The sequence below is a fragment of the Belonocnema kinseyi genome, chromosome 9 (genome assembly GCF_010883055.1).
Source record: "Belonocnema kinseyi isolate 2016_QV_RU_SX_M_011 chromosome 9, B_treatae_v1, whole genome shotgun sequence".
Taxonomy (NCBI): domain Eukaryota; kingdom Metazoa; phylum Arthropoda; class Insecta; order Hymenoptera; family Cynipidae; genus Belonocnema; species Belonocnema kinseyi.
Window position 1 is genome coordinate 82,981,184 of NC_046665.1, and position 26,255 is coordinate 83,007,438.

General features: G+C 27.4%; 2 protein-coding genes across 4 annotated transcripts in view; one reads left to right on the forward strand and one right to left on the reverse strand.

The window, feature by feature from the left end:
- Positions 1 to 26,255, forward strand: part of LOC117180912 (RNA helicase aquarius) — a 100,061-nt gene that overhangs the window by 4,618 nt on the left and 69,188 nt on the right. The window contains exons 2-3 of one of the 3 annotated variants that reach the window (XM_033373528.1): positions 4,210 to 4,846; positions 7,998 to 8,176. In XM_033373528.1, the coding sequence (XP_033229419.1) occupies positions 4,210 to 4,846; positions 7,998 to 8,176 (816 nt within the window). Of the gene's footprint in view, positions 1 to 4,209; positions 4,847 to 7,997; positions 8,177 to 21,889; positions 22,219 to 26,255 lie in introns of those variants that run through there. The other 2 variants (XM_033373530.1, XM_033373529.1) reach the window with 2 other exon arrangements.
- LOC117180913 (probable G-protein coupled receptor Mth-like 5) lies at positions 10,070 to 21,741 on the reverse strand. Its single transcript, XM_033373531.1, has 3 exons — positions 21,444 to 21,741; positions 15,739 to 16,287; positions 10,070 to 11,576 (listed from the first exon to the last, which is right to left on the reverse strand). Exons 1-3 carry the CDS (start codon positions 21,709 to 21,711, stop codon positions 10,924 to 10,926), a joined length of 1,470 nt encoding a protein of 489 aa, XP_033229422.1. The 5' UTR covers positions 21,712 to 21,741; the 3' UTR covers positions 10,070 to 10,923.

Genomic DNA, 26,255 nt, shown 5'->3' on the forward strand with positions numbered 1-26,255 from the left:
CACTCCCTACTACCCTAATTCCTTAACCCTCACTTCATCTACTCCCCCTTCTTTCCTCTACTCATCCTAATTTTTGCACCCCACACTCTTCCCTACTTTCACACCCTCTGCCATCCCTCTCCTACTTTCCGTCCCCTCACTCTCTGTTCCCTCATGTCTGTACTTTCACAAGGTGTCCAGCGATTCTTAGGAATTAAATGCAGGGTCTTTTCCAGGATTTCCAAATCAGGAAGTCAAGTTTTTGCAGGTTCCCTTTTTTACGTCAAATAATGAAATAACTGTTTCTTATAGATGTGAAAAATGCGGCGATGCCCAACTCGCATTTTGATCTGTTTCGGTTACCCCCACCATTGATCCAGCGTGTTACCCCTCGCTTGCTTGTTCTCACCATTGTAAACAGAAATGGTAAATTTCATTTTCCGGATTTCCCAAAATAAAATTAAGCTGTTCTCCCTTTTGGTTCCACTTTAGCCCATGGCGTTTATTACACTCAAATTAGACTATTTTCTTTTTAATTTGTATGTTTAATTTAAAAACTCGTCTAGTTTCGTAGAAATTAAATTTTTCTGGGTTAAATATTCAACTTTTTATGTGTGTAATATTCATCTTTTTATTTCGAAAACTCATTTGTTGTAGTACGAAGTTGATATTTTTTGTTTATGAATGCCTATGTTTGATTCAGATTAATCTTTTATGGTGGAAAATTGTACTGTTTTGTTAAAAATTCGTTCTTTTTTAATTTTAAAATTAATTTATTTTAACTAAAAATTTATTCGTCTTTTTTGGTAGAAAAATAATCTTGGTTGAAACTTATTCTTCTTAGATAAAAATTCAATTCTGTAGTTAAATATTGATTTGTTTGCAAATTTAAATATTTTTAGATGAAAAGTCGTTTTTTCGACAAATTTATCTTTAAACTTAAAACTTAACTATATTATTTATGTTTGCACTTGGTAGAAGATTATTCTTCTGGGTGGAAACTTCACATAAATATTTATATTCAACTAGTTGGTGAAAAATTAAACTATTTTCTTGAAATGAAAATTTACATTTTTATTGAAAATTCTTATTTTCGAGTAAAAAATTGGATTATTTAGTATAAACCCCGTCATTACTCCTGAAAGTATTTTTAAAAAGATTTGAAAAGATTTCCAAAATTGTAAAGAGAAAATAGTCTGGAAGATTTTGGGGCATTTAAAAAAATTTTGCAGGTTTTATTAAAAATGGTAGGAAAAAGTCGAATCATTTGAAACAATATTGAGAAGTTTTGAAAGAATTTCAAAAATAATACAAAAGTTGAAAAGATTCCAAATAATTAAAAGTAAAATTATATACGAAAAATTCATTAAGATTCCTATGAAAATTAAAAATGGTTTTTTATCTTAGAAAATTAATGTTAAGAGAATACTTGAGAAGATTTCAGAAGATTTCCAAAGTTTTAAACAAAAATTGGAAAATTTTAAGGGATTATTTTTTATTTTGCAGGATTTATTAAGGATTAAAGATTTTTAAAGTTTGAAGATAATGAGAAAATTTTCTTAAGATTTCTGGGGAAATTTTCAATTATACTTTTTGATTTAAAACTTATTTTTTATAAAATACTTCGAAAGAGTTTAAAATAAAAACAAATTTGGAAATATAAAAAAAAGAACAATTATTATTTTAGAAAAAATTCGATTCAGTTAAAAGATATTTAGACGTTTTGAAGAGATTAAAAATAATTAAAAATTTGGATGTTTTTGAAAATCTTAAAACAAGATTTTGATGGTTTTAAATGATTTTTTCAGATCTTCAGATAATAACAAAATATACTTAAGATTCATATACAAAATATTAACGATGTTTCTTTTAAAAAAATAATTTGAAAAAAGATTTAAAAACAAATTTTGATGTATACGTAACAGTTGAACAATTATTAATTTTTTTACCATTTAAGATAAAAAGAATTTAACTTCTAGTTTAAAAAGTGTTAATTAAAGAAATAGTATTCTATCAAGTTTTAATGCTTTTCACGGAAATTGCTTAAAATTACATAATTAAAAAAATTAATTAGTTGATTCATTGTTCAAATTAGAGCATTGAAAATTATAGCGTGGATTTTTTTTGGACCTTTGATCGGTACAATTTATGAAAGTTAGAATTTTTTATTTTGTAGTTTACCGATATTTATTTTAAAATTTGAAAATTAAAAATTATTCTTTGTTTTTTGTCAATTAATTTTAAGGGTATATTTAAAAAGATTTCCAAAATTGTCAGAAAATAATCCAGAAGATTTTAACGCATTATTTTTAGTTTTCAGTGTTTCTTAAAAGTATTAGAGAAAACTCGAATAATATAAAAAATTGTTTAGAAGTTTCAAAAGAATTTAAAAAATGATAACAAGTTTAAAAAGATTTCATAAAATTTTAAACAAAATTTAGGTTGTTGAAGATTTTTAAATCAAATTTTGAAACTTTTTAAGCATTTTGAAAGGTCTTCAAAACAGAATAAATTGAAATTCTAAGTTTTCGAAATTAGAGTAATATATAGACATTCTATGAATGAGAGTTGCAAATACAAAGGGATTAGAAATACAATGGATACTAATTTCAAGATCTCAGGTACGCCCGCCTCCTATCTGACGCGAGATATAAAGGGTAAAAGCAAGTAAGGGGTAGCAATGGTTGGGGTACACTTAAACAGGTATCAATGCGAGTTGGGCGATGAGCAAAAAATGAGCCATTTTATTTTTTATTGGCTAACAATGTTTAAAGAAAGCTGAATCATAAATAAACAAATTTTTTATTTTTTCCGAACATAAGTTTTCTTTGAACTCTTTTTAAATCTTTGTGAATTTGTTAAAATCGCTTGAAGTACTTAAATGCTTTGTTAAATCTTGGAATTTCTCTGAAATCTTTTTAAATGATTGTAAAATATTTGAAATCCTTGAAATCTTAAAAATCTTCGTGAGATTAATAAAAAAATTATGAAATCTTTTGAAATATTTGTGAAAGCTTTAATCTTTTTTTTTTTGAAATTTGTTGTGTTCGTTTGAAATAATTAACATCTTTTGAAACCTTCTCAAAATTTTTGGAAATCTTTTGAAATAGTAATTTCTTGTATTCTTTATGAAATCTTTGAAATATTTGTGAATGTTTTGTATTCATTTGTAATCAAAAAAATATTTTAATCTGTGTAAAATCCTTTGGAATCTGGTTTACTACAACCTTTTTAAAATCCTTGCAATCTTTATCAAATTTTTGAAATTTTAGAAAATTTTTTGAAATCTTTGTCAAATATTTTTAAATATTTGTGAATTTTTTCTTAAATATTTGTTTACTAAATCTTTTTTCTTCATTGAAATCATTGAATTGTTTGAAGTCTTAGAGATTTTTTTTGAAACTTCTAAAATGTTTTGAAATCTTCGAAATGTTTAAAAATCTTTTAATCCTTAAATGACACACCTCCAAAAAATAACGTAGCTGACACTTGGGGTCTTTAGTACCCCAACGTTTTTAAACTGTTGTAAAAAGTTTAATTTTGGATATTTTTGTTAAGATGTTTTTTTTTTTTGGTATTTTTAACACCTCTTGTAAAGAATTAATCGGTATAGTAACTTAAATTTTATTTTTAACACTTTGAAAAACAATGAAAAATTAATGGGATTTACGAATTTTTATATTCGTTGAAAAATAGTCTGGGGTTCAATGGACCCCCAGTGTCATTTAAGGATTAAATCTGAGGTACTCTTCCCTTTTCAATCTTCTAATTCTGCAACTAAATTAACTTCAAAATTTTCAACTAATAATTTTTAAAGTTTTTGAGTTTAAATTAAAAACTTATAGAATTATTCACAATATTTATTTTTTAATGAGCAGAAAATAAATTATATCTTGATAAATAAAAAGCTTTTCAGTAGCAAGATTTCGCACTATCTAATAAAATAACTGTTTTAAAAGAAAAAAAATTTATTTCAAGGATCAAATAAAAATTCCAGGTTTTCATTCGCTGGACACCCTGTTTCACTTTCCTCATTTCCCTTAGGCTACTTTCACTCCACTCCCAAATTCCCATATCAAGAAAAAAGTACGGCGGACGGATACCCGACCGAAACTATAAGGGTTTTTGTCAGGGGCAACGAAACCCGAAAAATGACCCTATTTCCACTTTTTTTCGCTGTGATCGCTGTTAATGAATGGTCCCTAATCCATGTATTTTTTTGTCCAACAGTATGCAAATAAATACTGGGCACCACATACCGCTGATGCCCATCTGCCATTTGATCCTCAAATCATTGACAACATATATATCGATGAAATATGTGTGTCAAAATTTTCCATTCGACGAATTATGATGCTGGAGTTCAGTCAATATTTGGAAAATTATTTATGGCCAAATTATGTGGCCGATAAAGCACCAAGGTCTCACACAATATCCATAGTCGTAATGGTCAATGAAAAATTTCGCGAACGTGTACAAGTGTGGGAAGCCTTCAATAAATACCCAACACAATTTGCCGGATTCTTTCAAAATGTTCTTGAAGCTTGCCTTGAAGAGAGCACACTTGACTATGACTTGAAAGAACAGACTGCACTTGTGGTGTTTTTGAATCACTGTTTCAACTCTATGGAAGTTTCATTAGTGAGAGAAGAAATTAAAAGACTAATCTCTCTCACCATGTGGATATCGTTGCAAAAAGGCCGGAGAACCCTTGAGTTTAAAAAGCTCCCAAAATGGAAAAAATATTGGGACAAAATTTTAAAAAAAGATAATCCAGAAATGAAGGACAAATTGGAGTGGGAACGAAAATTTTTACACAGGTTAATGGTCAAGTTTATGAAGATTTTAGAAGAAATTCCTTTGGAAGGTATGAAATAGAATACATTTTATTCCTACATATCAGGATGTCTACTAGGGTGGTCCAAAAATCGATTAATTTGTTCATATTTAGCCATAGAATAAGAATCAAAAATTACTTTTTGAATTTATAAAATAATCATTTTTAAAGTAATATGCCTTGTTTTAAGAATAGAGTATTTTTACTCTTTTGCTAATGTTTAAAAAAATATGATTTTAAACAAAAAGGCTCGGGTGACTGTTTTTTCTTGCTTGACTGAAAAATCTTTCTTGGTTGAAAATTAACTCTTTTTGTTGTTGAAAATTCGTCTCTTTTAGCAAAATTCAATTTTGTTATTGTTAAAAAAAGAAACTTTTTCGTTGAAAATTAACCTGTTTTGGTTGAGGATTCAACTATATTATTGAAAATTCTACTATTTGGTTAAAATTCGATTCCTTTGTTAAAAATTCGTCTTTATGCTTGAAAGTTTAACAATTACGTAGAAAATTCAACTATTTGGTTGAAAATGAAAATTTAAAAAAATCGTGTCTTTTGGTAGACTTTTAATTTTTTTGTTGTTAAAAATGCAATTTTTTTGTTGAAAATTAAAATTTTTTAGTTGAGGATTCACCTATTTTGTTGAAAATTCTACTATTTGGTTAAAAATTGAAGTCCTTTGTTAAAAACTTTTGAACTTTTCTGTTGCAAATTCATCTCGTTTGTCAAAATTCAATTATGTTATTGTTAAAAAAAGCCACTTTTTTGTTGGAAATTAACCTGTCTTGGTTGAGGATTCAACTGTGGTTTTAAAAATTTTGCTATTTGGTTAAAATTCTGTTCCTATCTTAAAAATTCGTCTTTAGGCTTGAAAATTCAACAGTTGGGTAGAAATTTCAACTATTTGGTTGAAAATGACATAAAAATATCGTATCTTTTGGCTGAAGTTTAATTTTGTTGTTGTTAGAAATGCACCTTTTTCGTTTAATAATCAAAATGTTTTGGTTGAGGATTCAGCTATTTTGTTAAACATTGTACTATTTGGTTGAAAATTCAAGTCCTTGGTCAAAAACTTTTGAACTTTTTTGTTGAAAATTCATCTCGTTTGGCAAAATTCAATTTTTTTATTGTTAAAAAAAAGCCATTTTTTCGTTGAAAATTAACCTGTTTTGGTTGAGAATTCAACTATGTTGTTGAAAATTTTACTATTTGGTTAAAATTCTATTCCTATGTTAAAAATTCTTCTTTAGGCTTGAAAATTCAACAGTTAGGTAGAAAATTCAACTATTTGGTTTAAAATGAAATTTAAAAAAAATCGTATCTTTTGGCAGAAGTTTAATTTTGTTGTTGTTAAAAATGCAACTTTTTCGTTTGATAATCAAAATGTTTTGGTTGAGGATTCAACTATTTTGTTGAAAATTCAAGTCCTTTGTTTAAAACTTTTGAACTTTTTTGTTGAAAAATCGTCTTTTTGGATTAAAAATTCGTCTCTTGGTAAAAATTTAATTTCTTGTTATTGTGAGAAATGAAACTTTTTCACTGAGAAAATCTGTTGTGGTTGAGGATTCATCTATTTTGTTGAAAATTCTACTATTTGTCTTCAAAATTTAACATTTTGATAGAAAATTCGTATTTTTTTATAAAAAATTCGGTTCTTTTGGTAGAAATTAAATTTTTTAAAAATTAAAAATGCAACTATTTCGTTGAAAATTAATGTTTTGGTTGAGGATTAAACTATGTTGTTGAAAATTCTACTATTTGCTTAAAATTTAACTCCTTTGCAAAAAAAAATCGTATTTTTGTATTGAAAATTCGACTGTTTTGTGGAAAATTCAACTATTTGGTCGAAAATGAATTTTTTGTTTAAATCCTATCTTTTGGTTTAAAAATTCGTCTCTTTTGGCAGAAGTTTCATTTTGAAGTTGTTAAAAATGCAGCTTTTTCGTTAAACATTAATATGTTTTGGTTGAGGATTCACCTTTTTTTAATGGAAATTCTACCATTTGATTGAAAATTCAAGTCCTTTGTTAAAAATTCGTCTTTTTTGCTTGAAAATTTCACTACTGCGTTAAAAATCAACCTTTTTTTGTTAAATATTCATCGTTTTGGAATAAAAATTCGTCTCTTGGTAGAAACTTAATTTCTGGTTATTGTTAGAAATGAAACTTTTTCGTTGAAGAAATCTGTTTAGGTTGAGAATTCAACTATTTCGTTAAAAATTCTACTATTTAGTTGAAAATTTTGCAGTTGGATAGAAAATTAAACTATTTTATTGAAAATTAACTTTTTTGGTTGAAAATTCGTCTTTTTGGATTATAAATTCGTCTCTTGGTTGAAATTTAATTTTTTGTTAATGTTAGAAATGAAATTTTTGAGTGGAAAATTAATCTGTTTTGCTTGAGGATTCGACTATTTCGTTAAAAATTCTACTATTTAGTTGAAAATTCATCTCCTTTGTGAAGAATTCGTCTTTTTTGCTTGAAAAATTTTGCGGTTGGATAGAAAATTAAACTATTTTATTGAAAATTAACTTTTTTTGTTGAAAATTCGTCTCTTTGGATTATAAATTCGTCTCTTGGTTGAAATTTAATTTTTTGTTAATGTTAGAAATGAAACTTTTGAGTGGAAAATTGATCTGTTTTGCTTGAGGATTCAACTATTTTATTGAAAATTCTATATTTCTCATTGGCTTCAAGTGCAACAATTTAGTAGATAAGTCATCTGTTTAGTAGAAAATTACCTTTTTTTAAGTTGATATTTTCGGGTTGAAAATTTCACTTTATTGTAGAAGTTTATCTTTTTGTCTTAAATATTCAACAGTTTGGTTATAAATTCTTTTTTTTTTATTGACTGAAAAATCTTTCTTGGTTGAAAATACATTTTTTTTAAGATTAGCTTTTTTGTTTTTACATGATTAATTAATCAAATAAATATCATCTTTTTTTTTTTAATAAATGTAACTTTTTGTTTGAGAACCATTTTTTTCAAATTTCGTCTTTTATGTAGGTTTAACTGTTTTTGGTTTAAAATTAAAATCTTTTTTGGTTGAAAAATCAACTGTTTTTCTAAAAAATCGTTTATTTGATTGAAACAGCTATATTTTTAGTTGAAACCGCATTTATTTGATTTAAAAGAATTTATTCCTCTATTTTCGTAATCAATAATATATCTTTATTATTTTCAGGTAATGTTTTACCAGACCGAGTTAGATATTGCGAGAGATTTCTGGAATTGATGATCGATTTGGAAGCCCTGTTATTGACTAGACGATTTTTCAACACTGTTATGGATGATTGTCATTTGGTAGTACGATGTCAGTTGTCCAATTTATTAAAACGGCAAGAAGGAGGATTGTTTGGCCAGGTGAGTAATATTTGACTACATATTTTATATACGTCTATGCTTAAAAATTATTTGGCTGAAGTTTGCAACGTTTATAAACGAAATTATGAAATTTTCGAAATTTCTTTTGGTGATTAATTGCACTTGGTGACAGGTAAAACAAAAATTAGTTTAATGTCAATAATTCTTAATAGCTGACTAAGTTTTACGCACCTAGGGATTTTGAATATTATATATAAAATAAAAAACAAAAATTTATTTTCGTTTATAAATGCTGCAAACTTCAGCTTCGTTAAAAATTAAGGTGATAATGTTCATCGACCAATTTTACTTGACTTTTGAATATCAATTTTTATTTAAAATATTCGTTGCTTCAAACGCAGTTTTTACATTTTATAAAAATCAGATACAAAACTTACACCTAAGAAAATTTAATAATTTAAATATGTTTTCGCTTTCGAGAATAAACACAGTAGAAATATAGAGCTGGTGTAAAAAGACATATTTCTTTGTGCTTCTTACTCAATTGACTACATATCTTAAAAGTAAAAATAATGATTTCAACAGGTTTATTATTTTTATATTAAATTTATCCAATTTTTTCGTCTCAGTGGAAAATATCGTACAGTCAAGGCACTTGATTGTATATTTACAAGTCAATTTCTAAACCTATTTTAACTGTAATTGAAAGAAACTTTTTAGTCTAAGCAAAATAAGTTTCTGCCGGAAACTGAAAATTAATTTGGTAATTTAAAAGTCATCCAATTGACTTTCAGATGGGAAATTTATAAGATTATAAAAATCCCAACTCTGATCTTGTAAAATAAATAAAAAATAAAAGGACTTGAAAAATTATTGATAAAAAAGATTTTAAGTTGGTCAAATCTAAATATAAGTTAATTAATGATTTTTAAAACTGAGCTGCAGTTCGATCATTAAAAATTGATTTTACAAGTGAATTTGTTTAATATTAAATCATTAAAGGCTTTAATTAAATTTAAAATCGTATTCAAATATTGTTTGTTAATTAAACAAAATTTCTTAATATTTAGAAATATTTTACTGTTAATTAAAAATTGAGCAAATAAAATAATAAAAACTGTAAAATTTCAAAATGAATTGTTTGAAATAGTCTCGAATAGTTAAAATTTAAGAGTGTTAATTTGAACATTGAACATTACAATTTTAATTGTTACATTTTTAATTTGTAAATCAACGTGTTGAACTTTGATGTATAAATATCAATTTTTTTCGGACTCAAAATTGCTTAAGATTATATAAATTTGAACATTTACAAATTTATTGATTCATTCTTCGATTAAGAGCACTGAAATAGAACGATTTCTGAATTAATATTTTGTTAAGCTCTAATTTTAAAAGTTTAAAATTCGAAAGAGTTCCACTGTGAGTGTTTTAGTTTCCAGTGAAAAAAATGTCAGCTATTGGGAATGGTTAAACTGCGATACGCCACTTGGTGACAAAAATTGGATACTACAAACAAGACTTTATCGGAAACTAAGGGTTTTAGATGGAATTTTCATCTTTTACAGTGAAAACCCACTTTTTTTTGACAGAAATATTTTTCTAAGAAAAAGCAATTATTTTGTATAAACTTAAATGGACTTATTTTTAAGCAAACATGAATTCAAAAAAAAAATTTATTCATTTACGCATGAAATATTTATTATTTAAAAATCTGATCTAAAAGTTAGGTTAGAATACGTATTTCAATTCCAATTGACTATTATTCGTATTCTTTGCATAATATGGATAAAATTTGTCTCTAAATACATTAATTAAAGTTTATTTAAGCTTACAATACATTGAAACTTACATTAAATAGTGAAATAATTGTTTTTTTGTTTAAAAAACTTTTTGAAAAAAATGTGTTTTTTCAACGTATAAGGTGGAAATTCTATCTAAAACTAATTGTTTTTTTTTATGGAGATTTGTTTTTGATATTTCAATCATTGTTTAAAACTAGACAAAACAATCTTAAAAACATTTTTATGTAAAAAGGGGAATACACCTTTTAAATCGTACCTACTCTTTCTAGTTTCAGTTTTCGGCACCAGGTGGCAAAATTGTAGATCACCATTCCCAATAAGAGTTCGAATATTTTAATTTCAATGATAGCGAAAAATGGTCGCAAACTGGAAAAAAGCGGGGATTTGTTTCCTCGATTAAAACGACCACTTTCTTATACATTTGAGGAGTAAGCGAACAAAACATGATAAATCCATTTTTTGGAAAAAATTAGTTAAGTGCAGTTTTAGCATTTTCCAGGATCATGATCATTGACTCATGATTCACAAAAAATTCTATCTCATTAAGATTTTGCTTTAAAAATGCTGTAAAATTCAAAATATATGAATTAAAATAGGTGTATTTTATACTGAAGTGTTGAATATTCTATCAAAACTGCATAAATCTAAGCTAATAGGTCTAATAATTCGATAATATTATATAGCCATTTAGATGGTTTCCTTTGCATAAAACTATTTGAATTTTTCTCCTATCTATGGTATTTTTGAGATCACGAATGGATTTATTATGTTTTGTTCGCTTACTCCTCCTCATTTAGCCATATTGCATTTTAATGCCAAATGCTTCAGTCCAAATTGCAAACGCAGCTCTTGAGTCCCTTGAATTAAAAATATTTTATGTACACAGTACATCTCCAAGTTATACACGAAGTATTTTCGTAGAGGTTAAGGCGAAAGTCTTTTAAGGCACTTAAGTACATTTCACAGATTAATTACACAACGCTAGTAGCCAGCATTAATTGCTGTCATTTCTTCACCCCAATCGAGGCTCTCTACATTTTCAGTCGTACTGCAACAGTTGCACGTTTTCCCAAGAAGAAATGTTACCCTTCTTTGTCCGAAAACGCAAACATACAGAATTAAAATAGCTTGCATTAAATTAATGGCTACGTGACAATATATTAAGGCATCATACTTGAGTTGAGAAAGTAATAATGATATCCATGATGAACTCATTATTGCAAATAGTAAAACAAACATTCGAAAGCTGTATTTCATTTTATGGTGTATTCTACCGTATGTATTCATTCTTTTAATGGTTTTTGCTGTCGATAAAGCAAAACATAAGTCAACAACTATGGTAAAAGCAATAGTTGTAAAAATGACTGAGAGCCCAAGCCAGCCAAAACGTGCTTGAGGCGTAATGTTTGTACCAGCCATTATCGGATTATCTGTCTCTAATGTGAAGTGAGCAAAAATAGCAGTAGCCGCTATGCACACAGTTGAGCACCAAACATATGTAGAATAGTAACAATACTTTCGGCCATCTGTCACTCGAAGAAAAACATTTCTTGATCTGAAGGTATTCCAGACGTAGTATCCAAGAGCATTGAGCCAAAAGAATGCGCCCAAGAGGGATACGTACAAAACAATATCTGAAACATAATATTTTTATCTAGAATTTATCCAATTGGAGAATAAAAGATCTACCGCGCTAAAAAGGGCGCTGCGGCACAGTGTTGCCGTGTCGCTGGCGCTATAAATCCGTATCCTGTATTTTTCACGTAGACATCATATAATCTTATAACTAATCATGAAATTGACTCACGTATATTAGAAATGAGTAATCATGTTATTGTATATATAATTTGAGCGACATAACTACACACTCGAAAATATGTAGTGTATTTCATTAATTATTAATGAAACACCGAAATACTTGGATGGCAAAACATAATGTATTCAGATTATTAACTTCTAAACAATTTTATGCGTCACAGAAAAAGATGAGCAGGAAAATTCAACTTAAAAATATGCAAAACTTTCATGCTTATTGTATAAGCACCTAAAAGGAAAACAAAATTTTTTTTTGCCTCTTCCATTAAAACATAAACATGAAGAGTGCAATAAAGTTTTTTTATTGCATATATGTATATATAGTTAAAATGTAATTAATTTTCATTTATATATGATGCATGGAAATTATCACGTTCAATATTCAAGCATACTCTGCATTCATTCAAAATTGTAATGCTTTAAATATTTAGATGGATAACGTTTCGTTATGAGATTTGATTTTCCGTCCGACTCAACAGTTTTTGCAAAATTCATTGACATTTGATGCAAATGTTTGTGACATGAATGACATACAGAGGGTCCAGGGACAGTGTAGCAGACGAGTGTACCACGCGCTGATTGGCTCCGCCATTGCTAGTTCTCCTGTGCGATACTATATCTATGTATACATATAAAGTATTATATATAGATATAGTACCTGGTTCGCTACCTGAACTAGCAATGGCGGCATCCGGCTAGTCTGCCACACTGTCCCTGGCATAGAGATATTATAAATAGAATAGGGGAGCCATACAGGCTCCTGTGCGTAAAACTGTGACTGAGCCTTGCTGGGAGAAAGAGAGAGAGAGAGAGAGAGAAAAGACGCATGCGACCACTGTCTAAAGAGTAACAACGGTCTGCTGTCTCTCTCTATGCTAGCTTCACTTCTAAGGCTGGCCCCCCAACTCTACTTATAATATCTTTATGGTCCCTGCTCCCTTTGTAGAATGACATGATCAGCAGCACTAACATCGCGAAGTTACTACTCTCTAGGGATAAATTGTAAAAGACAATTTGCATTACGTCCCTATTTCCGTATAAAATCCGTATTTTTCACGAAATACGTATGAAAATCCGTGAGTTCTTCCTTAAGTCTTGAAAATCCGTATAATACGGAGAAATCCGTATAAATCATAAGAAACATCGCCAATATGAGCAATTCATTTACATATGATTCATATGGAGTAGTAGCAATCAAAATTTAATAGGAAAAGTATTTTTAATTTAAGAAAATCATAATTTTGAACTTGGCTCATTTGCTTAGTCACGCTAAAGCTACACATAAGTCTAGAAATATGATTTGAGGCCAAAGTATTCTTCATTCTGATATGATTAAAATGTGCGGATACCATAAAAATTCAAGAAAAGATTCAGCCTTTTGGTTTTTACTTTTCCAAGCATTGCTACTTTATGAAAACCTAAATTAAAGTTTTTATTTACCTTTAGAATCACAACATCTTACGAAAAAAAACACCGGAAGTGGTTAATTTTCAATGGTGAAGTGCAAATTTTATTTTCGAAGAAAATAATTATAAACTCAGAGGTACTTTACTGATAAGATCAACTTTTTCCAGCACTTATTTATTATGAAGGACGATTATTAAAATTAAACGCTATTTCTTTCTATAGTTTTTGTGATATTTTTTGCGTAAACTTTTAAAGATGCTCATGCCGGCCATATTGGTTAGTTCGCGTAGGGGCCAATAATGTCGCATATCGTGTTTAAAATAAAAAAATTATTATTAGGTCACATACTGTTAAAAATCAAATCAATATTAAGGGCCCGTCCATAAACTACGTTACCAATTTGTGGAGGGAGGCTTATGTTTTCAATAAATACCCACTTTTATTCCCTTTTCTCGTTTTCTCGCTTAAATTCGAACTGAATTAATATATTCCAATAAGACGATGTAACTATTTTTAGTATGGAATTCATCTTGTTTGTTTAAAAACGTCCACTATTTAACAGGAAATTTAATTATTTTATTGAAAATGCTACTATTTTGTTAAAGAGTCATTTTTTAAACTACTTTGTTGAGAATTAATGTTTTTTTATCGAAGATTCCTATTTATGGTTGAAATTTTCATTTTAATTTCTGGTTTAGTTCTTGGTAGAAATTTCATTTTTGTTAGTTGAAAATTCAACTATTTGGTTAAAAATTCATATATTTTATGAAGATTCGTCTTATTTGATTTAATTTAACTGTTCATTTCAAGTAACAATATTTTTTGGATTTAGATTCAACATATTCATTCATAGTTGATATTAAATGAAATTGATTTATGAAAATTCAAAGTTTTTAAAAAGAAAATTCGTCTTTCTGGCTTGAAAATTCAACAGCTTGGTACAAAATTAAACTATTTGGTTGAAAATGATTTTTTTTGTTCAAAATTAATATTTTTGGTTGAAAATTCAACTACTTATGTAAAAATGAGACTATTTATTTGAAAATTTAACTGTTTGGTAGAAAATTAACTGTTTTGTTGAAAAATTAAATATTCGGGCTGAAAAAACAAATTTAAAAAAAAGATGTCATTCGTTTTTATTTTGCTTAAAAATTGAATAATTTTGTTCAAAATTTGTCTGTTTTTGGTTGACTGTTGAACTCTTGTTGATGATTGCTTTTTTTGAAGATTCATGATTTTAATTAAAAAATAATAGCTTTGATTGAAAGTTGAATTCTTTTCGTTTTATTTTTTGGTTGAAAATTATTGTTTTTTCGTTGTGGATTCAACTATTTTGCTACAAATTCGCCTTTTTAGTTGAATTCACCTGTTTTTCTTTTTTTTCAATTAAAATCTTTTTGGGTTGAACATTCATCTTTTGTAGTTAAAAATTCCATAATTTGGTAGAAAATATATCACTAAAAATGATCTTTTTGATTAAAAATTAAGGGCGTGTAGAAGATTCATCTGTTTTAGTTGAAAATTCTATTATTTGATTTCAATTAAATTTTTTGTAGAAGATTCGCCTTTTTGGCTGGTGGATAATTGAATAATGTTGTAAAAAATATTTGGTTGAAAATTAACCTTTATGTTAAAAAATCAACTATTTGGTTGAAACTGAAACTACTTGTTGGAAAATTTCACTATTTGGTAAAATATTAATAATTTCATTGGCATGTCATATTTTCTAATTGAATATTCAACTGTTTTTCAGATAATTTTATTTTTTAAGTCAAAATTCAACAGCTGTGTTGAAAATTCATGTATTTTGTTGAAAATTCGAAAATTTAACTATATTTTATTTTAAATTGATTCACCTTTTTGGTTAAAAAATCAACTATTCTCTTGAAAATTAGTTTTTTTTTTGCTTAAACATTAATTTTTTATCTGAATATTTAACTATTCTATTTTAGTTGAAATATTATTATGTAGACGTTGAAAATTTGACTCCTAAAATCAGTGTGTCCAAAAAGATTACGCGGCGAAGTCAAGTACATAATTTATGTATGACTATAAAATATATGACCTGCAAGTAATATTTTCAATTTCATCCTGTTATATGTTACTTTTCTTTCCTTGTAAATATCTTTTAACTTTGTGCTACATTTTTGGAAAAATAATTGAAAATTTAACTCTGTTATTGCAAATTTGTTTTTTGGATATAAAATTCAAATATTTGGTTAAAATTCATCTTCTTTGTCGGAAATTCAACCGGTTTGATAAATAATTCGTCGTCTTCGATCGAAAATTCAGCTTTTGTGGTAGAAAAGGGTCATCTGTCGTGGTTGAAAATTGAACTATTTGTTTAAAAGTACGACGATTTGGTTGTTGTTGAAAATTCGTCTTTTTGGGTTGAAAATTCTTAGGAATATAAAGCCTTTCATATTGAATTCAATATAGCATCAAAATTAATCTTATTGAACAGAATTCATTTCCCTATTTTCGTGAAAAATCATCATATTTTCCAAAACTTATAAAGTACTTTATGAACGGCCTGCCACTTACGAGGGCTGCTAAAAAAACGCAAAAACTCACCAGCTACTAAGAAGTTGACGTGATTCCCAAACTGCTTAAATATTTGAACAGTTGAGGCACATTGGCTAGCAGTGAGGCACAAACTCATACTAGTAATTGAGTTTCCAACTAGATCTCTTAATTGTGGCAAAACAAAATAAACGACAGCCACAAAAAGGTAGCTAGCTATAGCAATTGCGTGAAATGTAGGATCCAAAATATTTTTAATTAAGTGATCTGATTCCGTCCACTTTGTCCTCACTTCTGGTACGCATACTAGTGCGTATTCAGTAACGATCTTATCTCGGCTGAGAATCGCTTTGTCTGCACAATAATGTCCGAATTGATAATCATAATGAATAACTTCCGATTCAGCATCCTCATCCAGATAAAAATCTCTTCCTTTGTTAACTTCGTCTTCATCAGACTTAATGACATAATGTCTCAACTTTCCAGATGGCAAAATAGATAATCGATCAGATCCAGTCTGACTGTGATAAACGCGCCACTCTTGTTCTCCACTTTGGCAACGGGGCAAACCAATTTTTAACTCATAACTTGGTAGTTTATCTGCAAATTCACCAATTTTAACTTTCAATGATTATGATTATTATTCTCTTGTTAGGCTGGTCCATTCAAGTCCAGTGGCCTTGAGGTTAAGAGTCTATTGTACTATGTCTTATTTTAAAACCCCGGTGAAATAGAGGTCTATACACGGGTCACCCTCGCTTTTAAAGTATCATTTAAGTACTTTAGCATGAGTACATATACCGCCAGACGACTCCATTTTACTGGGTATTATGGGCATGTGGTAATTTTTCTTTTACTAAGATGGGCTTAGAATCACTCCATGAATTTAATCGTAACTAGCAACAACTTGCGGCTACATACGACTTTTCAGAAATATTTATATTTGACCAGAGGAAAGGAAAACTGCAGAAAAGTACTTCCAGAGTTATGTATATGCATATAGCAGTGGTCAGTCCTTCCCCTATTTTGAAAAAATCACCTTGTCTCTTCCATTTAAGAATGCAATATTTAAATTACGCGGAAAATTTCAGTCCGGAAAGTAGTCTCGAGTTTGAATTGTCAAATTTTAACTTTTTGCTTAATATTTATTTCAAGCAGATGCCAATCGAAATTTTAAGTTTCAAACTCGGAATCTTGCGTCTCAAATTTCATTTTTAAATTTTACCAATACAAAATGTACAAATGTTTATATGAATGAATTTAAATTAAACTATTTAAAATTTAAATAAAATTTTAAAGCGAGAACAATTTTTCGACCGAAAAAATATCACGATTTAATGATTAATGATGATATTTTTTAAAAGAGAAAAGATTCTTGATTATGAGAAGGATTCTAAATGTATGAAAATGGTTTATTTAACCAATTTTGATTTTTTGTCGGACTTTTTTTGTATCGCGGTTAATGAATTTCAAGCAGCCTAACAAGGAGATGATCAGAGTTGGATCTTTTTTCTTAAATCTGATAAATTTCCCACCGACAATCCATTATATCTTTTTTTATGAATTGAAATGTTTATTAATTTAATCCAATTTGCTTCAACTTATTGCAACAATTGAATTTCCAGCTGTTGAAAATTCAATTGTTAATTTTCTTCAATTTGCAAAAATTGAATTTTCGAATTGAAAAGATTTTCTTCCTTTTAAAACAATTGAATTTTTGTCTGTTGAAAATTCAATCATAATTTTTCTTTAATTTTTAACAATTGAATTTTAAAATGTTGAAAATTTATCATTTAATTATCGACAGTAGAAAATTCTATTTTTGTAAATCGAAAATGGTATTTTTAAACAGTTGAAAATTGAGAAAATAAAATATAAAATTGAACTGCTTTTTCAACAGTTAAAAATTCAATTTCCTACTTTTGATTTCAACATCAGACTTTAATTAAATACATATTTCAATGCATAAAACAAAAAAATTGAAAAGAGCGGATTTTTTTAAATGGATCGCTAGTTGCAAATAATTTTTTTAGCAGATTAATTGTCTTATGAACCAGCACCTATCATCTTATAAAAAATGTCTTTTATGTGAGAAGTAATTATGTGAGAAGTAATTTTATGTAAGAAGTAATTATGTGAGAAGTAATACAACCTTTCTTATAAAAATATTGTTTCTTCTTTTCTACATGTGAAACTGAATGTTTAATCTTTCCCCTATTTTTTCCATTTTTCGTTAAAAAATTACACTATTTTCCCTTTTTTGAAGTCCTTTTGCATTGGGATACCGGATTCAGGGAAGCTACAAATTCCCTTTTAATATAAAATATTTTTTTTCTAATTTTTATTTATTTTTCTCTTCCGCTTTTGTTCAAATTTGCTAAATTCAGAGAATTTAGTTGAAGTCTATATCTATTTATGCATTTTCTTGAATATTTTGAAATATTTTGGGTTGTTTTAAAAAATTCCACAGATAGCTTAACAGATTTCCGTACTTTGAAGGAATTAAAAAGGATTTAAATATTTTAGGGCATTTAAAAAGTTTTCAAGTTAGTTTTAAGACATGAACATATTTTACAAAAAACTTCCAAAGATTTTAATGGCCTTAAAAAACTTTTCATGGGATTCAACAGAATTTCCTAGAATTTTGGAAGATATGGAATTATTCTATAGGATCTGTGAGATTTTAGGAAATTTAAAAAAACATTATATAAGATTTCCGAGGATTTTAATTATTTTAAAGACACATGCTATTTTTATCAATTTTCCAGGATGCCAGGATATATCGGATTTCATGTAATTTCAAGGGGTTTAATAATATTTTATAGGATTTCAATGAATTTATTTATAAGAATTGAAAGTTTTTCTAGGATTTCAAAGGTTTAAAAGTATTTCAAGGGATTGCCAAAGATTTTAGGATATTTTAATTCAATAATTTGAAGGGATTTCAAAGAATTAGAAAAAATTTATAGTATTTTTTTTTAAATACTGAGGAATTTTCAAGACCTTTATAGAAAATCTCAGGAGATTTCAACAGATTTGAAATCGTTCGGGTTATATAAAAAGATTTTAATAATTTCAAGGGATTCCAAAGGATTTTAGGATATTTACAAAAAAACGCTAAAGGAATTTTAATTGATTTCAATTAATTAACGGGATTTCAAAGGATTTAAAATATTTTAGGGTATTTAAAAAGGATCCTAACCTTTTTCAAAAGCTTTATAAAGTTTTATAGAATTTCAACAGATTTGAAATATTTTGGGGGTATTTTCAAAGATTCCAAAGAATTTTCGGGAGCTTTAAAAATACCAAGGGATTTTAAATAGTTTCAAATATTTTATGACATTTTAAAAGATTCCAACGAATTTTTAATAGATTTCTTTTAAATTCTTTGAAGTTTTCTTGAATTTATTTTTTGTTTTTGTTTAATTCATCCTGAAGTCTTTTTTAAATTCACGTTAAATTATCAGGGATTTTATTTAATTTTTTTAAACTTCTTTGATTTTTTTCTAAAATCATTTTAAATTACTGAATTCAATGACTTTGCTTTGTTTTCAATTCACTTGATTTTTTTAATTCGCCTTAAAGTTCATTAAATTCTTCTCATTTCCGTTAAATTCATTCGCATTTTATTGAAATTAATGAAATTTATGAGTATTTAACATTTTTTCATATTTACTTGATTCTTTTGATTTTAACTTGAATTTGTATGAAAAATAACTTCTTTATACAAATCATTTATAAAAGTTTATAGTTCATTCGTAAAATAGAGTTAAAGAATCAGTTTTTCAGTTTGAAAAGAAAAAATTTAATATTTCAGTACAACCAGTTTTTCTTGCAAAGTTCTGTTCTGAATCCGTTAAAAATGTAAGAATTTCCAGATTTTAACGTTAAAATTTGAACTGTTTTAATTCGAAAGTCTTAATTAGTATTAAAAAATGTAAACGTCAGATTGAAACCTCATGAATTATTTTCAGCTTAAAAATAACTTCATAATTATATATTTGTAATTAAAGAATTTCATTAAATTAAAAATATTGTTTTAGTCTCAAATATTTCATTTTTAACAAAATAATTAAAAATTTTGTAATTAAGACAAAGGATAATTATTTAATATTTAGCAATATTTGACTGTTTATTTAAAACTATTAAATTGAAACCAAATATTTAAAAGTATACAAATTGAAACTGAATTATTTGACATGGAAAGCCTTGAATCGTTAAAATTTGGAAAAACTTTCAAACTCTGAATGTTGCAATTTTAATTGTTTTTTTTTTAATAATATTTTTTCTTGTATAAATTGTTACATTTTGATGTATAAATAACAATTTAACACTTACTATTTGTGGAAAAAGATTGAGCATATTTCAAACAAAAAATTTAGAAGCTTTTTAAGGAGGGCTTCAAAAGAATAAAAACATTTTCTTGAGTTTCCTAGGAATATTAAAAATGATTTTTCATTTTGAAAAATTATTTTAAAAGAATTACAAAAATTTTAAAAGATTTCCAAAATTGTCAAAAAAGAATCTGGAAGATTTCAAGGATTTTTTTTTAATTTGCAGGATTTTCTAAAAATCGTAGGAAAACTTTGATTCATTTTAAAAGATATTTGGAAATTCGGAAAAAATTCCAAAATTTTTGTAAATTTGAAAAATGTAAAGCAAACTTCTCGATTTCTCAAAATTTTGAAACTTTTCTAGGATGTTTAAACTATTTAAGTTCAAAATAATGTAAGAAGTGTTCAGTTTTATTTATGATATTTCTAGCTTAAAATTGCATGAAATAATATAATTTAAAAATTTTTAGAGTTGATTGTTTAATTTATAGAACATTGTAAATTATAATATAGGCATTTTTTGAATTGAATTTGAATCTTTGAGCTCCACATAATTTATAAAGGCACTTCTATTTTATACTTTTTTATTTTTATTGAGCATTTGAATACAAAATTTTGGAAGTAAACAACTTTTAAGTTCCATTTTAAGAGTTTAAAACTCAAGAGTTCCATTTTGAGTGCTTTAATTTGTAGTTTATTTTTATATGCTTCAAAAAGGAAAATGTTTACCTTTAGAATTCGAATTTTCAAATTTTATTGACCGTGAAAAATGTTTGCGAACCGGGAAAAACCCGGGAATTTTGTTCGTCGATTAAAACGGCCACCCTGATAGAGAATGTTGTCGAAATACGCACTTTGATTTTTTCTCAGTAGACAATAATGTTATCTTTGTAAAATTCAGTACTACGCAATAAAAACTGACCAGTAATTAATATATTACATTTTTAATCTTCAAACTGAATGACTTACTCTTTTACTTTATTTTACAAATTAACTTTAAACTTTTATTAATAATTTTTATTTTAAAAAAAGCTATTTTTCATACAATAAATTTCAATTTTTACAGAATTCGGAAGTGTCCTAAAAGTTAATTAAATTATTTTACTTATACTACTATTTTTAATTAATAATTATCTACTATATGTTATGACTTTCAAGTACATTAGTTTGTAGCATCCCTGAGAATAAATAAAAAATTTATAATCCTCAATTTAAAATTGTTTTTTTCAATTTAAAAAAGATTTTATAACATTAATCTTGCAAGTTTACAATTTTGGTCTTAAATTTGAATGGTCAGAGTTGCCAGAGAAAATGAAAAATAAGTCAGGAAAATGTGAGGGAATTTTGAAAGTGAAGTTTTTGAGGCCACCATAAAAGAGTGAAAACTATTGAAAAGCGGCGTAAAAAGGCATCACGCATTACCTTTTTTTTCTTTGTTTCTTCCAAAACTGTAATTGTCATCGTAAATCGACTCTGGTCGCCAAACCTGAGTCTCGTTTGTTTCGTTGAGAGGAATACATTTGTCGTCCTGCAACAACTCGTTCAATTCGCAGCATTTTCCAATCTTCACTATAGTACTAGGTTCTTTCTTGTAATTATAATCCACTGTATTTGCTTGAACAGTAAAGCCGGAATTTGAATAGACATTGATTTCATAAAAAATCAGGAGAACTACGGTCAACAAATGCATGTCCTCGTGCACCCACTACAACTTTTCTCGAATAATTTCATTGAAGAATATATTTATTGTTTCCCAATCACGAAATTCGTTTCATCAAGCCTATTTCACCTATTTCTGTGATTCACGTTTCAAGCGACTTATGGTGTTGACTCAGTTATTAAAAAAAGAAAGAAAGAAAGGAAGAACTATCTTTGGACATAACCTGCGTGGCGACCAGTAACAACCAATGCCAATGGCGACTGGCATTTGCGTCTGGTTCTGGTCTGGCTACTGCGGAGTGCGGAGTGCGGACTGCCTGCAAAAGAAAATGGCAATGATCCTTGTACTGCAGTTGTGAGTGAGACTGGCTCTGTGAGTTGTCCCTTGTCTGCACGCTATTAATATATCTATATATGACTCTGCTTTGGTTGGAACTTGGAAGTCTTCTTACCTGTTGTTACAGGTACTATCTGGAACAAACGAATCTCGTATCGTCTCTTGACGGTGACACAGGGCTGGGGACGTATAATACTCTAGGTATACTTTTTCTATTTTTTAAAGTACCAAACTCTTTACAACAAAAAAATGATTTTATTATTTAATTGAATAGGTTTTGAAAAATAAAAAATAATAACTGAATACACTTATGGTGAAAAATTATTTTTTTCCAAGTTATTTAAAAAATAAAGTTTCGTCACAGGCATTTGATATTATTGTTTGGCCCTCGGCGTACGTACATCTTGAATATCCCCCACTATTTTTCCTCCCACCTAACCTGAAATGGGGTAGTTTACCTCTCACCAGAGTGCGCGATCTGTTCGGGTCCGAGTTTAGCGAAAATTTAATCAATCAAAAATAGCTTTTTTATACAAATTATTAATAAGAGGTCAAAAATAACCTAAAAGTTAAATTAACAAGTAAAAAAATTAATTTCCAAACAAAATGAAGCAGTTAGATTTTCAGATAAAAATGTTTGATTCCCAATAATATATACAGTGTGCAAGAAAAGATGTGAATTTTCAACTAAAAAAGAAAATATTTTCAACAAAAAATGGAATAGTTAAATTTTCTGTTAAAAAAAGTAATGTTCAACAACAAAAAAACGTATTTTTCAATAGACTAGTTGAATTTTTAAATAAAATAATGAATGTTCGACCACAAACGTATTACTTTTAACAAAGTAGTATGACTGTGAACCAAAAAAGTTTAATTTACAGCGAAAAATTGAATATTTGATATTCGAACAATAAAAGATTGTAATATTAAATTTTTTAAAGCAGTTGCCTTTAAACAAAGATGACAAATCCTAAATGAAATACTCAATCTCATCGAAAAAAATTAATTCGCAACTAAAAAAAAAAATTGTAACCAAAAGTGAAATAGTTCAATTTTTAGTTTAAAAAAATAAGTTTGAACCAAAATAAATGAGGTTTAAACAAAACACTTAAATTTCCAACCATAAATAATAAATTTCCAACCAAAAAGATGGATTTTCAAACAAGAAGATTAATTTTCTACCAAAATTAATTTTTGGCCAAGAAGTTACATTTTTAATCAAAATAAGCGAATTTGTAAACAGGAAGTATAATTTTCTACAAAAAAGTAAATTCTTAAAACACGTATTTTAATTTTCAACTAAAAGCCTCAATTTTCAAGAAAATAAAAACTAATTAAAAAAATAAGTTAAATTTTCAATTTATTAATTTTTAATTTAAAAACAAAACAGATTTTCTTCAAAATAGTTTATTTTAAACCAGAGTAGAATATTCAACAAACGTAAAATGTCAATTAATATTCCAATAAAAAATATTTTTAATTAAACGCCGTTGATCTCAATCAAAAACGACACATTTTCAACAAATCGTGTAATTTTTCAAATAAAAAGATCAGTTTTTAATCAAAAATAAAACAAAAACGAATAAAAGACAAATTTTCAATCATAGAGAAAATTAAATTAACCGATAAAATTTTAAGAAAAAACAGTTGAATTCAACCAAAATGGAAAAAAGAAGGCAATTTTTCTCCAAAATGATTCGTTCTTTAATTTTAAAATATGCTTGTTTTTAGTTCTTGCTATAAAAATTAACAACTAGAAAACGTTTGTAAACATAGACTATGAAACTAGAAATGCGGATGAAATTCTCTTTCAGTAAACAATAATGTTATGTTTGTGGAATTCAGAACCTTGCAAGAAAAACTGACCGAAATTGAAATGTTAAATTTTTTCTTTTCAATCTGAATAACTGACCCTTTGAATTTATTTTACGGAAGAACTATTAACTTTTATTAATAATTTGTATAAAAAAATCTATTTTTTAAATATTAAATTTGAATTTTCGCAGAACTGGGACCCGGAAAGATTGCGAACTTTGGTAAGTGGTGAACTCTCCCAATTTTTTTAAATTTGCTATTTTGACAGATTAATTCATTAAAGAAATCAATTTGAAGAGTGAGTTTAGGCAGATTTAATTGTATGTATAATTCAATTTAGTCTGTTCGTCATCTTGGAACTTAACGTACTGGGTTTTCTACCCTTTTCTACGTTTTTTGCCGTATAATACGTAGAAAACATATTATATGTTAAAAATTCATTTACGCGGTGCAACTGACAAACCTAAGCAGGTACGAGAGCGGCAAATTTAAATTATTACAGGGTGTTCAGCAACTTTGAAAACTTGGAATTCTCTTTTTGTTTTTATTTTAATCTTAAAAACTCGGAAATCTCCTTGAATTTTTCATGAGAACCTTGAATTTCAATTATTTTTGTTTTGTTTTTAAAACAATTAGAATTAAAATGAGCTATGGCTCTGCAACCTATTTTCGAAGGTTTGAAAACTCGATTTTTGAATATACGTCAGATTTCAAAAGGTTACAAAATGTTTCTAAAGATTTCAAAAAATTTCTTTGGATTTTCATTGGATTCCAAATCCGAAAAAAGAAATTCTTCCTAAAAATTTTTTTTTGACCAAATGCTGGTTTTGACTTGAAGTTTCCCATGTAAATTGCTTGGGGAAAGACCACTTTTAGAGTTTTCGAAATAATTTGTCAGGGTTTGGGGAAATGTTAGTGGGAGTTTATTATCGTTAAGTGACAAATTTATTTTCCAATATGTTCTACTTGTTTAAACAATAAATTGTTATTGATTTTCAGCCAATAATCAAGGTTCTATATTAATTAATTTTATATTTACATCTTATATTCATTATTTAACAAACTATTATTTGTTGCAAGAAATTTATTTATTCAAACAATTCTAATTTTTTTGAACAATTAATTGTTAAAACAATTGATAAATATAAAAAAAATTTTCAACAATTAGAAGAGTTAATATTAATAGCTGAAAAGAAAAAATTACAAATATTGTGGAAAAAACATTGTTTGAACAAGTTAAATTTGGTTGAAAATTAATCATAATTTATCTTCAAAACAATCTGAAAATATTTTTAAACAAATTTATGTCACTTAACGATAATAAAGTGCCAGTTTGATGAATTTTTGGAGACAAAAAATATATTATTCCAAGAATTATGAAAACATATAAATGATGGCAATATTTAATAATAAGCGACATTATTCAAACAAATTCTATTTGTTCAAACAATTGAGATGACGGATGCAACAATTCAACAAGCGCTTGAAACCGCGTAAAAGTATTGTCCAGCTGGGAAAATCTATCTATCAAAAAAAAGTTGTCGAAACTCGCTGCCATTTCCACAATTTTCGATTGACTTTCTTCAAATTTTCAGAAAAAAAACTAACATTTTTTCGATGACCGTTTTAAATAAAGTGCGTTGTTTATAGTGATCGCTTATATATTGAGAATACACTATACACATTTCAAGCATTTTAATCAACAAACGGCCGAATAATCGCGATTTGTGTTTTACAAAACATCGATGTTTGATCGGAAAATTTTCTAAGTTTTTATCGTTAATCTTAAGTAATAATTATCGAATCAAAAAGTTTCACGAGAAAAATTTGTCGGCCGCGTCAAGCTGAATATGAATGTATATTTTATTTTACGTTTTGATCACTTTTTTTTTATCGATAGATTTTCCCGGCTGGACAATACTTCTACACGTTTTCGAGCGCTTGTCGAGTTGTTTCATCCGCCATCTCAATTATAACCCATTTGAGAATTATTAAAAATATGTCATTTGTTTAATACCAACTATTCATGCAAAAAAAAGGAAAAAATAGTGCTCCTGAGAGCTAATTTTATGAAATATTGTCATATTTTGTTTTTTGTGTAGCGCAACAAGGGGTTGGAGGGGGCGGCCGAAATATTGTTTTTATCTTATATCTAGCAGGGATTATTTCTTAAAGATGTTTATGAAAAGGCTGATAAAGATCAGTATGATTTTTTTTGTCCCAGCGATACCGTAAATCGTATTTTTCCGAAAAACCAAAAATGTTCCCATTTTTAACCTTATAGGAATTTCGAATTTAGATGAAACTTGGGATTTTTTATTTCCGACAGTGGAAAATATGGGGGGGGGGGGTACATTCCCCTATGCCAAGGGTTATCGCAGACGTTCTGGTTTTCCGGGACATTTCCTGCTTTGCGCCGTCTG

Excerpts from the sequence above, each read along its gene's own strand:
- LOC117180913 (XM_033373531.1), bottom strand. The coding sequence starts at position 21,711 with ATGCATTTGTTGACCGTAGTTCTCCTGATTTTTTATGAAATCAATGTC. Across the intron at positions 16,288-21,443 it reads AAGAAACAAAGAAAAAAAAG|ATAAACTACCAAGTTATGAG; the intron begins GTAATGCGTGAT and ends GTGAATTTGCAG. Across the intron at positions 11,577-15,738 it reads CGTCAACTTCTTAGTAGCTG|ATATTGTTTTGTACGTATCC; the intron begins GTGAGTTTTTGC and ends ATTATGTTTCAG.